General features: G+C 39.1%; 2 protein-coding genes across 2 annotated transcripts; both read left to right on the top strand.

The window, feature by feature from the left end:
• The first annotated feature begins 1329 nt into the window (after positions 1–1329).
• On the top strand, positions 1330–4799 carry LOC137891010 (lachesin-like). Its single transcript, XM_068735409.1, is given in 9 exon segments — positions 1330–1392; positions 1474–1524; positions 1526–1736; positions 2237–2518; positions 2604–2894; positions 3089–3194; positions 3297–3366; positions 4113–4319; positions 4321–4799. Coding segments are annotated over 9 exon segments (1464 nt in total). The 3' UTR covers positions 4504–4799.
• A 3239-nt stretch (positions 4800–8038) lies between these two features.
• LOC137891316 (sialic acid-binding Ig-like lectin 5) lies at positions 8039–12282 on the top strand. Its single transcript, XM_068735872.1, has 7 exons — positions 8039–8179; positions 8435–8761; positions 9298–9579; positions 9666–9947; positions 10080–10191; positions 10678–10747; positions 11109–12282. The coding sequence occupies exons 1-7, from the start codon at positions 8122–8124 to the stop codon at positions 11229–11231; spliced, it is 1254 nt and encodes a 417-aa protein (XP_068591973.1). The 5' UTR covers positions 8039–8121; the 3' UTR covers positions 11232–12282.
• The last annotated feature ends 2004 nt before the right edge of the window (positions 12283–14286 follow it).

Genomic DNA, 14286 nt, shown 5'->3' on the forward strand with positions numbered 1-14286 from the left:
TTCTTTTTTTACAATAATGATTAGTGAAAGTTTACCAGAATAACTTTTTTGGAATAGTCTAACATTATTTAAGATATTTACAGTGTTACAGATGAAGAACAATAATCAACTTGGTGAGGACGTGCTGATTCCTGTGCAGCTCCTCTGGCCTCCATGCATCCATTACTCCAGGTCAACTAATCGATCGCAGACCAGCGCAGAAGGGAGCGGCCGAAAGAACACCATCACACCCTGTGGAAAAGTGTGGGGGGCGCTATGAAAGTGGAGTGCATTTGATTTGTTGATCGTCCGGGTTTAAGGAGAATTTCAACAAATGGATCAGAACATGGCTATCTGACACACACACACACACACACACACACACACACACACACACACCTGCAGTGCACCACGACAGGTGTGTGTAAGGGCCTCTGGTGGAGGTTGTGTCCATGGACCTCCTGGATGAATCGCAGCAGGTTGCTCTTGCTGTCAGGAAGACCCCTGATGGGATGTATAAATAAACAATGACTCTCGAATAATGAATCCTAATAACAAACTGTAATCAAAATTAAAGCCCTTCAAAATAGCATGCATGAGCCAACTTCAAATCACATTCATGAGACAATTTGTCTAATTTCAGATTTGATTTTAGAGGAAACGGTGCTTAGTTACAAAATAATTTCACTTCGGGTTAATAGCAGACCACCTCAAAAGTGTCACACAGAGAGAACCAGGAAAATCTGATGTAGCATTTCAAAATTAAAGCAGTTAAAAATCTCGTTCACGAGCCATACTATACTCTGACTTTTTTTCGACATTATATTATGAGCTTTTTTTGACATACTATACTATGACTTTTTTTTTTAGACACATTATACTATTTTTTTTTCCGACATGCTATACTATGACTTTTTTTTTTTAGACACGTTATACTATGATTTTTTTTTTCGACATACTATACTATGACTTTTTTTCGGTGCATAGTTACAAAATAATTTCACTTCAGGTTAATAGAAGACCACCTCAAGGTGTCACTCAGAAAAAACAAGACATTCTGATGTAGCATTTCAAAATTAAAGCCCTTCAAAATCTCATTCACGAGCCATACTATACTCTGACTTTTTTTTCCGAAATGTTATACTATGACTTTTTTTTTTGACATACTGTACTATAACAGCTGTTTCCTCCGCAGACATGCAGACTTTAACCGGACAACAGCTGCTAGTAAAGACAACAAGGTCAGCAATGCCTGTAATCAGTTGTCTGCGTTAAATTAACCTGGTAGTCGATCGCGGGTGTCTACGTCATCGTTTCCAAAGTTATGCGTTTCCGTCCGTCCACACGAATATGCTACCCGGAGTTTTCAAAGTTATCCAGCTTCGGGATCGTTCCTTAACTCCTCCGTTTACGGTGCTCGAAAAAGCTGGCGTAGTGTGGACGCTCAGTGTAACCGTAGCAAAACATATGCATTTCCAAACCAAAACGGAGTAGTGTGGATGTACTCTGAATCTGACCTGCAGTGTTGAAAGTTTCCCTCCATCTCAGCATCACGTGGACAAAACCTTTTGAGACAAACATGCAAAATGCAACAGAAACAAATTGGCAGAACAACACTGAGACCTTCATGCAGACAGAAAGTGGAATCGGCACTTTTTCCATCTCGAATGTGACAACAGAAGAGTCTGGACTATACATCTGCAGAGCAAAATATCTGAATAATACCCTGGTGGAAAACGTTGATGTAAAAGTCATATGTAAGTACAATGTACATCTGTTCTAAGACAGAACATTTATTGTAGTATTTTGCTCTTTCTTTAAATGTTTAGAGCAGAGAAAAACCTTAAGTCTTCTAAGTTAATTATGAATGACTTCCACTGCCCCTCACCTTGAAACATATGTGAGACCACCTCAATGGGCATTTTCTATTGCAGCAAAAATTTACTGTATTTGCTTTAGTTTCTAATGGAAATTAGTTTTTAAAAAAGCCTTTGGATCGATGAAGGCAATGTGAAGACTTCCAGGTGGCTCCAAATTGGAGCCAAATCTTTAGAATCATAACAACTTGTGTTGTCTGTTAAAACCAGTGTGTGTAGAGTCTGAACATCTTTAGAAGTTGGCGCCCTGCTGTGGTCCTATTTAAAAAGGAACATACTGCAGACAATGCATGAATGCAATGACAATAAATCTAGTATTCGTTTCCAACCTCTTCACCGTATCTTAACTTGAAATATTTTGTTCATTATTTGCTTCACAGATATGAAGAAACCTTTAATCACAGGTGATACAAGAGTGGAGGAGGGAGATGCTCTGAATTTAACCTGTAGTGTTGAAAGTTTCCCTCCATCTCATATCACATGGACTGTACTTGACTCCAACACAAAGCTGTTCAATGGACTTGACACCGACCTGCAGAACCACACTGGATCAGCCACACTTGTCATCTCTAATGTGACGATAGAAGATTCCGGACACTACATCTGTACAGCACAACACCTGGACAGGACTGTGACTACATTTGCTGATGTAACAGTGATTCGTAAGTAGACTGTACTTCAAGGAAGTTCATGTTCACACTCTCAGCATTTTGTTTTGAGATTGTGATTCTGCTTGTGTGCTTACAGGGTTTTCAAAGATCTTCAAAAGCTCTGGGTGTGAGATTCAGTCGGAGGTCCTGACTTGTGTGTGCATCAGTGAGGGGTTTCCTTTACCCACCATCACATGGCCGCTGTTGAAGAACCACACTGAGTACTCCATCATTACCACTGTGTCAAACCACACAGTCAACAGCACCGTCACCCTAACTGTAAAAGACCACAGCAACACTTCTGTTGAGTGTGTCAGCAGCAATGGAAATGGGGAAGCAAAAGAAAACCTCAAAATACAAATGACCATATTAGAAAAAAAAGTAAAAGGTAAGTGTTCTCAACTAAAACACTGAAGCTACTGTAGACCACTGCCTTATGACATCTTTAGTACCCTAATTATTTCACTGTGACCTTTTCTAATTGGACAAACCATTGAGCAAGCTGTCAGAAGATAATACAATGTTGCATATTAGCGCTCAGAACGACATGGACAGACATTTTTCTTTTGTTCCTCTTGATAGCAGATCAGTCCACAGAACTAGTTTCATGGCTGGAAGTCATCATTGCCTTTTTGATTGGGTTACTTCTTTCAGCAGTGCTTTGCTGTTTGGCCACAAAATGCCACAGGTACACTATTTCATTATTAATTATTAATTCCCGGCTGTTGTTTGTGGATAAAACGCCGAAATTAATGTTAATTTGTTACTGTTTTTGATACATTTTTCCAGAAAAAAATCAGAAGATCTCTAGAAATCGGGATGAGACTCTGGAGATGGCGACCAGTCAAGAGGCTCCACTGGTATTTCTATTAATTCTGATAAACATTTTGGGATCACCTGTTATATTGATGATTTTCTTCTTTCCTAAAAATGACTATTTTAACAGAGACAGAGAGAATATTTCGGACACCAAATGTAAAAGAAGGAAAAACGATTATTGAACGATTAAGTCGATGTCCCCAGAGTGTTAAATGTGAGGGGAAATATTGTTGTAACCCTAGACTATTATGGAACTATAACGGTGCTCATTTCTGGTCTCTAAATATTTTGGGCCCTCTGCAGTCTGCTCAGTGAATAGATCATAGAGGTTTAGTCAGTCCATAGTTTGTTCAGCTGATATTCTGTGATCCAATTCCAATAGTGCTAACCCTACACTATCCTTTATTATTTATTTGTGACCTTTTAAGAATAGCTTTGCTTAAGCAACACACCAGTCAAATGTTTTTGCAAACCCTTCATTGTGGAGGTTAGTTTATGGCTTTTTCCAGTTACACCTACAGTCTATGGGCATATCTATGCGTTGCACTCGTTGTCTTTTTGATTCTTCACAGTTCATTTTATTTGTATGCCCTCTGGCGTTTTGGGGAATAATGCAGCGCACAGCTCATAGAGTATAAACACCTCTGTACATACTCGGAGCTTGTATAAACAAAACTTTAGTCAGCTCAAAGCCAAGCAGCTTCAAGCTAATTCTTTTTCAAACGCTACTATTTCATTCATGTTGCAGCTGCTGAATGAGTTGTCTAAACTACGTTGTTCCTGACAGATCGATGCTGGTCAAGCAGTCGATGATGATCAGACCTTCTACCAAGAGTTGGCTGAAGGAGAAGAAGGAGCTGCGGCAGCAGAGCAAGCAGCCCCTGATCTCAATGGTGGACCTAACGATGTGGAGTACGCCAGCATCGATTTCTCCGTCTTCAGAAGAAAGACTACCAGGGAGGCAGCAAAGAAGCAAGAAACCGCAGAGACCGAAGTATGCTGAAATTAAGAAAGAAGTAAAAGAGGAAGTGGAAAACAATGGCGAAGAGGAAGGTTATGTGTTGGAGGGGGAGATGGTCACGGAGGATGAAGAGACGGAACCTTGTGTTCCTGAAGAGGAAGACGGGGAGGACAATGCAGTGTACTCCAACGTGAAGGATATAATGTCTGAGATTTGAGGACTGTTGCATGGTGGAGTTGCGTGAGGATAAAGTTTCTTTGCTCTCATCAGTTGTGATGGATTGATGTAATGGACTGATGATGGATTGTTATTCCAGTGAATGAATGGCGGTCCTGTGAACGGTTTCTAACAGCTGCGGTCTTCAAACGCCACATTCAGCCTGAGGCGAAGTGACGGAGACGCTTCACACCTCCACATGTTAGGGGCTTTGTAAATCCATCCATTCATTCAGCTGAGGGTAAACTGGAAGTTGGACAGTTTCCTTATTCAAGTGTTATTGAGCTTAAATGTGTTGACTTTTCATAAACAACCCAAATCACCCAAAGCACCCACATCCATGAAGAAGTTGACTCCGCTATTCCTCCACTGGTGTATAAAGGGACAACCACCTTGGTCCTCTTTGCTACTTAGAGCTGAAGTGTGCTTTTGTTAAAAAAAACATATTATTTAACTAGAATAAACATGTGTCTTAAGTCAGAGATGTCTCTATTTCAGCGTGGCTCTAGGGATGACAACATCAGTCTGTTGATTGGTTTGTCTGACCACTGTGATCCAGACTGAAATATCTCCACAACTATTGGATGGATTCCCATTAAGTGTTATTCATGTTCCCCAGGGGATGCATCACAATGACTTTGTTCATCCTGTGACTTTCCCTTTGCTCCACCATCAGGTTGGCATGTGGTTTTGAACGAACTGTCTGTATGGTAGAGACATGCGTACATGTCCACCTCAGGATAAAATGCTATTAACACTGGTTATCCCTAAACTTGTTTACATGTGACCAAATACCTGCAAAACGAATGACTCCCCTGTATGTTTTGTTTAATGCCAGTTAGCAAATGATAGCATGCTAGCATTGTATTGTAAGTAAGTTAGCATTTAGTTTAAAGCACCACTGCACTTGACACAGTGCTGTAGTGGCTGTAGTGTCTTAATCTTGTTTCCTTTTCATTTAAAGTGTCTGCAGCAAAGAAACTCAAAGGATAGGTTGAAATGTTGACATGTCTGTCTCAATACAATACTGGAATGTATATTGAAAGAGTTAAATTCCTTCCTGAAGCAATTCCAGTGTAAAAGATAGGGAACCTTTTTTTTTTGCTGCTTTGCAGTGGAGGGTAGTAACACAGAGCACATTTCATCCTTAAAAGAGCTTTTGTAGATGTGGAGCTGTCTAACTCAGACAGCTGAAGCCTCATTTTAGCTTCAGCTGAATTTAATGATGCATGTTTTCACAGAATGACTGTAGATTTTTTTCTCAATCTATTACAGTGGAATTGAATTCTGATGGGAAGTCTTCAGGGCCAGTGTGAACAGGATCAACAATTGCAGAAATGTTGATGTACATATGCATGTTAGTATTGTATGTAAACAAAAAAAAAAAAAGTTACACTCTCCTTTAAACTGGTGTGGATTCATGCATTCATTTTTATATAAAATAGGAAGGATTGTTAAACAACAAATTGCAGATCAGTATGTCGTTTTCAATTAAAAAAACAAATATTTTATTCAGCTTTTTGGATTGATTTGTTTTTTCAAACTGATAAAATGTTTGACCCAATTTGTATCTACTTTAGACAAACTAGCAAGTCATAGTTTACTTCTCTTTTTAATGTGTTACAGGAATCAACTTCTTGTTGATGTTTGAGATGAAATCAAGAGTTTTCATTTACAACAAAACGTCTTGTACATTCTACAATGTTGACAGGTTCCGTAGTGAGTGTTCAATATGCAGCATATAGAAACAGATAAGGCCAACTATAAAGCCAGTTAGCAGTTAAATATAGTTATGGTCATAATCTACCATCTCAAAGTGTCGTTGAGATGTTGCACATTAAACCATAAAAACCACACTGCTACAAATATGGAGCTTCTTGCAGTTGAGTTAAGAACCAGGATTAAAAGAAATATCTTATTTTTTTATCTGTCGGTATTTCATGCACTTAATTAGAGACAGCAGTTGTAGTACAGACCATTCACATGCATGCACATTCACCACCCTATATGCACATGTATGTATTGTGTTGTGCTTTTCAGTGTAGAAGGACAGTTGATTGATGAGGTATTTGGTTTCCTTAGGTGACACAATCTTCTCACACATCATACTTCCCCTTTCTCAGAGTTCCTCACCCATTTACAGTCCTGGAGAAAAAAAAACATTTTTTATTTATTATTCAGCGTTAAAGTTGCACATTATCAACTTGATACACAGTATATATTCATATTAACATATGCACACATTTAAGAGATTTGTGAGTGTGGCAGTCTAACGAGGGCCAGCAGTGTGAAGAGAAACTTCCTTTAAAATTGTTGTAGCACAAGGGAGGAACGAATTACAAAAGAGAGGATGAGTCAGTTCAGAGCAGAGACACTCAGCAGAGATCACTGTGGTGAGAAGAGAGAGAGGTCAAGAGGTAAAACACAACCTTCACCTTACGTTTTAAATCATATTTCTAAATTATAAATGAAGACTGTAGAAGTCATTCTCTCCTTACTAATGTCATAAAATGCTTTTTAGAATTCCTTGTTTACTTGTAAACTAATGTGTGCATTTCATTGGGGGGGGGGGGGGTAGATAAAATTTCTTCAGATGATTTCAGTTTATTTATTCAGCAGTTTTATGGAACAGATATTACAAAATCCTTGGAAATAAACCATTTTGTGGGAATCACAACCCTGAAGATGATGTTAGCCACATGTATCAATGTCACTACAGAAAACGTGAACCTGCAACATCATGTATTTGAAACTGTGCTGTCAACCGTGGAGATTATTCTGCTCCAGTTTCATAAAGTGAAACGTTTGAATGTTTGTCCTTCTGAAAGGAAAAGACACTGACTGTCTCAATCTTCAAATCAGGATGTTTGTTCTCATCTGGACGACTCTGCTCTTCTCTGTGAGAGGCTTCACTGCTGACACAGGTATGTATATATTTTATTATAATCTTGTTGTGATGCCAACAATAAAAGAGATGAACAAAATAGATAACAATATGCTGTGATAAATGTCCTCATTAGTAGCATTACTCAAAGCGTCTATTGAGTGATTTGGGAACTTTGGGACTGATAGATGAAATAGTATATTTGACTTGTTTTATTAAGTATTTATTGTAAATGTAAATTTAAATGGAATGTTTTGTTTTTGTTTTGTAAAACAAAAACAGTCGCAGTAGAAGCGCTCCTTTACCACTTATTAAATATCATGGAGTATTATCGAGATTTAAATATCTCCTTTCAATGTATTTGTTTCACTGTTTCCATTAACAGGTGCATCATTGAGGGAATACTGTGACATAGCTTTGTCATACTGTATCACTCTCAGTGATGGAGAAATAACAGCAGAGGCTGGACTCTGTGGTGTGATACCGTGTTCTTTCACCACTCCTTCTGGCTTTACACCCCAACATATGGTGTGGTACAAATGTGAACCATCTAAAAGAAGATGTGGGGATTCAGTCGTGATATTCCACACTAACAACAACAACAAAGTTCAGTCTGGGTTTACGGGACGAGTTTCACTGTTGGAGCCTGACGTGAGTCAGAAGAACTGCAGCATCATCATCAATGACCTCACTGAGTCAGACTCTGGATCATATAAACTCAGAGTTGATGGAATCATGAATTCAGCTGAGAGTGGATTTACATTCTCCCCAAAAGCAACTGTCTCTGTTAAAGGTATGAAGTGCTTCAACAAATACATACAGTGAAGATGTTCATTCTATTCAACATATTTGCTGTATTTGTAATTTGAAAAGGTTTGTCGACCTCTGTGGGCAAACAGTAGGAACTGCACCAGGTCCTGATAAAACTCGGACTTATTGCCCCATCGAGATGTTTAACAAAGTATCAGATTATTTCAGCCTGAACTTAAGTGAATGGTGACCTTCAGGCTGCTCACCTGATTCCACTCATCGACTGCTCTCCCTTCAGGTCTGACCCAGAAGCCCACAGTGATGATTCCTCCTCTGACAGAGGGACAGCAGACCACACTGAGCTGCACTGCTCCTGGTCTCTGCTCTGGATCTGATCCTAAAATCACCTGGACGTGGAGAGGAGCAGGAGAGAAGGACTCTCACGTCACAGGAAACATCACTGCTGTCAAGACTGAGAATCTACCTGCTGTCACACAGAGACACAGCTCAACTTTCACCTTTGACCCTTCAGCTGAACAGCACGGCACCAACGTCACCTGTAAGGTCAGCTTCACCAACAACATCACTACAGAGGAGACAGTGACTCTGAATGTGAATGTGAACTGTGAGTATAAGCACATACTGCACTTTATTCTCACCTTTACGTTGTCATGTCATTTTTTATGGTTTTATGAAGTTTGTTGGATTTTTCAACCTCAACGGTGTTCTTGCAGAAATGTTGGGAATTTGTGGGATTTTAAAACATTGTGTAGATAGATTTGAGGTGAATTAAGATCTGAACAATGACACTGGCTTTGTTCTCTCTATAGACGATCCCTCTTCAGTCACTTTCTAGCTCGCTTGACTATTGCTTCGGTTTCTCTCTCTCACTCGCTCGTTGAGCCAGAAAGAAAAGCAAGTGACAAAGTGAACAGCTTTTCATATATTTTTATGCTTCCTGTTCAATATTTTTGTGTCTGGATGGATGCTTTTTTTCTTACATAGTGGGTTCTAACCAACATAATAATTTTATATAAAATATTTCACACATATTGAGGTATTTTTAAGACTTCCAGGTGGTTTTCAGCCTGGAGCCACATATTTAGGATAAAACATTTGTCTGACAAATTCTAAACGTTTGTCTAAAATTTTGTTTTAAAGATGTGAAGAAACCTGTGATCACCGGAATGACAACAGTTAAAGAGGGAGATGCTCTAAATCTAACCTGCAGTGTTGAAAGTTCCCCTCCTTCTGTTGTCACCTGGACCAAACTTGACTCCAACAAAAACCTGCAAAGTGAAAATGTAATCGTCCTGCAGAACGACTCTGGATCAGCCACTCTTGTCATCCTTAATGTGACAGCAGAATACTCTGGACAGTACATCTGTACTGCAGAGCACCAGATCACCACTCTGACTACACCTGCTGAAGTAAACGTGAAATGTAAGTAGGCTGTAGATGGAAAGATGTTCACTTTGTTTTACTTTATTGTTTGCTGTGTTGTTGAGATTCTTCTTTTGTGTTTGCAGTTCTTCCAAAGTTCTTAAGTAGCCCTCCATGTGAGGTCCAGTCGGAGGTCCTGACTTGTGTGTGTATCAGTGAAGGGTTTCCTTTACCCACCATCACATGGCCGATGTTGGAGATTCCCTCTGAATACTCTGTCATTACCAATCAGTCAAGCCACACTGTCATCAACTCCACTGTGTCTGTAAAACGCCGCAACTACACCACTGTTGAGTGTGTCAGCAGCAATGAAATCGGGAAAGCAAAAAAGAACCTCACAGTCAGAATAAATGAGTTGAAACAAGGCGGTAAGTTTTGACAAATACCAAACCTCCCTGACTCTAGACCACTACTTTATGACATTTTCAATACTTAATTTTTATAAATATGTTTCATCATGAAGCAGCAGCAATAAGGACTTTCGTTCCTCTCCATTCCAGATCCACTCTACGCATTTTTAATAACCTTCATACAGCTGCAAGCCATCATTACGTTTGTGATTGGGATACTCCTTTCAGCAACCATCTGCTGCTTGGCCGTAAAATGCTGCAGGTACTCTTTTACTTTTATAACTGTGCATCTTTTTGACATCCATGCATTGCTCTTCTTTATTTATTTATTTATTTTTAATAAAAGTTCTAGGCATTATTCATGTGTTATCAGTCATCAAGGGCCACATCAGTGTTTTAGCATACTCGATCCATTTTACAGCAACTCATGAATCTTATGTTTATTAATGCTAACCATAATCCAAGGTATTCTGCAAACATTTTTGAAGGTGTTCTTCCAAAATAAAGGCATATGTAAATCGAATAATATATAAATGTAGTGTACATAATCAGTTTGCATAGGCTAGAAACTTGCTTGAATTTGATTGTCTTGTGAGGATTGTGTCTTTTATTATATAGTGTTTTGGTAACACAACGCATATCACATGTGGCCTTTTTCATTTTTTAAGAGTGACTTTGATTCAATCATTATTGCTTATTCATTGTTTAGTAGTAACATTTGTTCTTGTTCAATACATTTCCTCCCCAGAAATAAACGGAAGAAGTCTGGTAATATGGCTGAAGCTCTGGAGATGGTGCCGACTCAAGCGGTTCCACTGGTATTTATATTAACACAGCTGGCTACTACAGTGTGCACTATATTAGTTAAATGTTGATTAGTCTTGTGAGGAGACATGCATTGCCATTGTTTTTCTTTTGTTTCACTCATTTTCACACTGTCATAGTGCTCTTATTGTTGCACTGCAATGCGGTTGTAAGTATAGACTAGAAAGGACTGCACTGCATTATCGCACAGCAGCAATCTTAACTACAACTAAGATAAAAACAGTCATGATCATGTCAGCGACTTGTGGATAAAATTGTTTCAAGTGTTTCAGTAGGAACCAGTTGTAGCCTGGATGTAGAAATGTCACGTATCAGTTGGCAAATTAATTATAATTTGTGAATTCTACCTGACAGATCGATGCTGGTCAAGGAGTGGAAAATGATGGGACCCATGGCCAAGAGGAATCTGAAGAAGGAGCTCAGGCTGCTGGGCAATCGGCCCCTGACGGTGATGTGGAACCAAGAGAGGTGGAGTGACATCAGTCCCACAGGAGCAGAGGATACGCAAGAGACCACAGACACAGAGTATGCCGAGATTAATGAGAACAAATATACAGAGGAGGGACAAGACGATGGCGCTGAGGCCAGTGAAATGTTGGAGGGCAGAGAAGAGGAGGAGGTGATGACAGGGGAAGATAAGGAGACAAAAGAGTGTATGTCAAAGGAGGAGGGAGGTGAGGATGTGGCAGTGTACTCAAATGTGAATGAAATAATGGGCGAGATGGACGGACTTGGTGGAGTGACTTAACAATGAATGTTTCTTTCATTTTTTAAATTGGGGGAAGCAAGACAAAACACAACAAGTGATTGAGCGTAGACAGACGGGACATAGTATGCAGTGAGTCAAGCATTACATTAAACATAGCATGAGCTTTAGTGCAACAGGGGGTCGATATAGTGCAGAAATTCATGTTTTAGATGTGATGCTGGTGTGTGAGGCCGAAGTAGATTTCCTTTTAAGGAAAGCGTGTGTACATGTTCATTGAAAATTAAACATAAATAATAATAATAATAATACTTTTTATTTAGTTAAGTGTTTTTCAAAAAACTCAGACACTTTACAAAGGGGATAAAATATAGAGAATGATTTAAATAAGTGTGTTTTGAGTGTTGATGTTTTTTGAGGTAAGGGAGTGAATCTGAAGTCTGTAGGTGACGAGGAGAAGTTTGAAATGGATGTGTGAATACATGTGTTGTCGCGCTCAGTGCAGCTCTTTTTGTAATAAAGTGCACTTTTGTTTTGAACTTTTATTTAAAGCCACAATATGTGTAGCTGTGGCTCATGAAGTAAAGTGACCGAGTTGTCCAGTAATTTGCAGGGTGACACGCTGAACCCTAAATATTTCCATCATTTGTTCGATAATAGCTTATTTAAATGCATTTCTATGAAATATTCAAAGTTAGATCCCTCTCAGTGGTAATATATCTGTATCCTAAGTGCTCTGCTGGATCTCCAGTGCTTTTATGTTTGCAAGCGCAGCTCTGTTCTTTTTACTACTATTCAGCTTTTTGCACAAATAAATGATCATTCCGGCAACAGAAAACGTGTCTGTTATTTCATTTTCAGTACACATCATTTTGGTGAGGAGAATTTGCATTCATTCTTTAAAGAGAGAAAATAAACAATTTAATATAATTTTGAAACAGTTCTCCAGATCAGTTGTTGTCACTTGTTCTCACTTTATAGTAATGGATTACTAGTACTGCCATCAGGACAGCGGAGTCGCTGCCCATCTTTCGGCGCAGGCTGAAAACCCACCTCTTCAGGAAGTGCTACCCTGAGCCTTCCACTTAGCTTATTGTTCTCACACTAGCTTGTTGCACTTATTGTATTCGTATTACTTATAGCACTAACTGTTTTTCTTTGTTTCTGTACTTTGGCTCTGAGTTATGCTCTGCTTCATGCTCTTAGATGCTTGTTTGGAAAAGGAGATGTACTTATGACTTCTGGTGACTAGCAGTTCTTTTGATTACCAATGTTGAATGCACTTATTGTAAGTTGCTTTGGATAAAAGCGTCTGCTAAATGACTGTAATGTAATGTAATGTAGTAGTAAAAATCAACCTTACTCTCACTACTAGCTGTGAGTTTCATGCACAGAAAACACTGTTCTCACTGAAAGCTCTTAGAAAGTCCTCTCAAGCTCTATGGCACGCACTCCTCTACAGGTTCAGTGTTCAATATGCAGATATAAAGTATACAGCAACAGATGATCAATTTGACAGAATTGCAGCTCATTAACCGAAGACAGTCGAAGTGTAGCAGCCCAATGTGAGAACAGGAAGTTACCAGAGACACTGAAATTTCTGCACATTGTACAAATACAGAAGTGCTTTCAAAAAAGCTGAAGCTAAAATGGAGGAACACATTCTGTGCGGGTATTTAATACATTTATCAGTGACACAAGATGTGTCTCAAGATGATCGGAGTCTTTTGTTCTTATTGAGTGTGTACTGCCATAGATGCTTTGTATCAGTTCACTGTCTTAAAAGTGGTGTATCAGCAAAATAGTTTCCCTTTCCTTCATGATTCAGTGTTAAAGGTACAACTTCCCCAAAGGATATATGATGCATATTGTGATACTGTGAGATTATAACTGCATGGAATTGTGTTAGTCTGACAAGAGGAGACAATACTTTGCATTAACGTTGTTTCCACAAAGAGGAAAGAGGTAGAAGAGTTCTGAGAGGAAGAGTCTGTTCAGAGCGGAGTGACACTGCTGAGATCACTGTGGAGAGAAGAGAGCAGAATCAAGAGGACCAGGTTAAACAACATATAGCTTCATATTTTTAAATGTCTTTCCAAATGAAATCCATCACAGTGAATGATTAGTTCACAGCTAATTTTATAAATTTGTTCAAGTTATTGTGGTTTGCTTTGGTCCCTGCAGAGACAATAGATATCAGTTGTTCAGAGCTGTTGTCGGAGGCCTGAGATGAGGCCCTTAGGAAAGTGGTAGTCAAGTGTATGATCAGTACAGAAAAGGTGAACATGCAGCATCCTGTATCTGTGCTCTCGGGTGTGGAGTTGTTTCTGAGTGTGATCAACCACACTTCCTGTATGTTTATTCTACACTTTTGTGCTTTTGAAAGAACTCGGTTTTTTTTTGTGGAGGGAGGGACTCAATCATCAAATCAGGATGTTTTGTCTCTCTGGGCAACTCTGCTCTTCGCTGTGAGAGGCAACAATGCTAACACAGTATGCAGCTTTATTGCACTCTTGTTATGAGACCAAAATCAAATTTCAACATCTATTTTTTTTTTAACTGCTTAAGGCATTTTCAATTGAAACAATTTTGCACAGATAATGAAAGTCCCATTACTGTTGATATTTCCCTTTCACGCTCAAACATTGTATTGTATTAAAAGTTGCATCTCCAGGAGAATAACAGTGCTGTCAAAATGGATACTGTAACAAACTTAATGGAGCAGGGATACCAGCAGAGGCTGTACTCTGTTTTACTCTGTACCATTTTATCACTGATCCTCGCTTCACTACAAATGTACCAAACAGAACTGAACTGATTCACACA

Source organism: Cebidichthys violaceus, unplaced genomic scaffold (genome assembly GCF_023349555.1).
Source record: "Cebidichthys violaceus isolate CVI_PGR_0920_01 unplaced genomic scaffold, fCebVio1.0.p SCAF_7, whole genome shotgun sequence".
Lineage (NCBI taxonomy): Eukaryota > Metazoa > Chordata > Actinopteri > Perciformes > Stichaeidae > Cebidichthys > Cebidichthys violaceus.

Excerpts from the sequence above, each read along its gene's own strand:
- LOC137891316 (XM_068735872.1), top strand. The coding sequence starts at position 8,122 with ATGAATTCAGCTGAGAGTGGATTTACATTCTCCCCAAAAGCAACTGTC. Across the intron at positions 8,180-8,434 it reads AGCAACTGTCTCTGTTAAAG|GTCTGACCCAGAAGCCCACA; the intron begins GTATGAAGTGCT and ends CTCTCCCTTCAG. Across the intron at positions 10,192-10,677 it reads TTGGCCGTAAAATGCTGCAG|AAATAAACGGAAGAAGTCTG; the intron begins GTACTCTTTTAC and ends TTTCCTCCCCAG.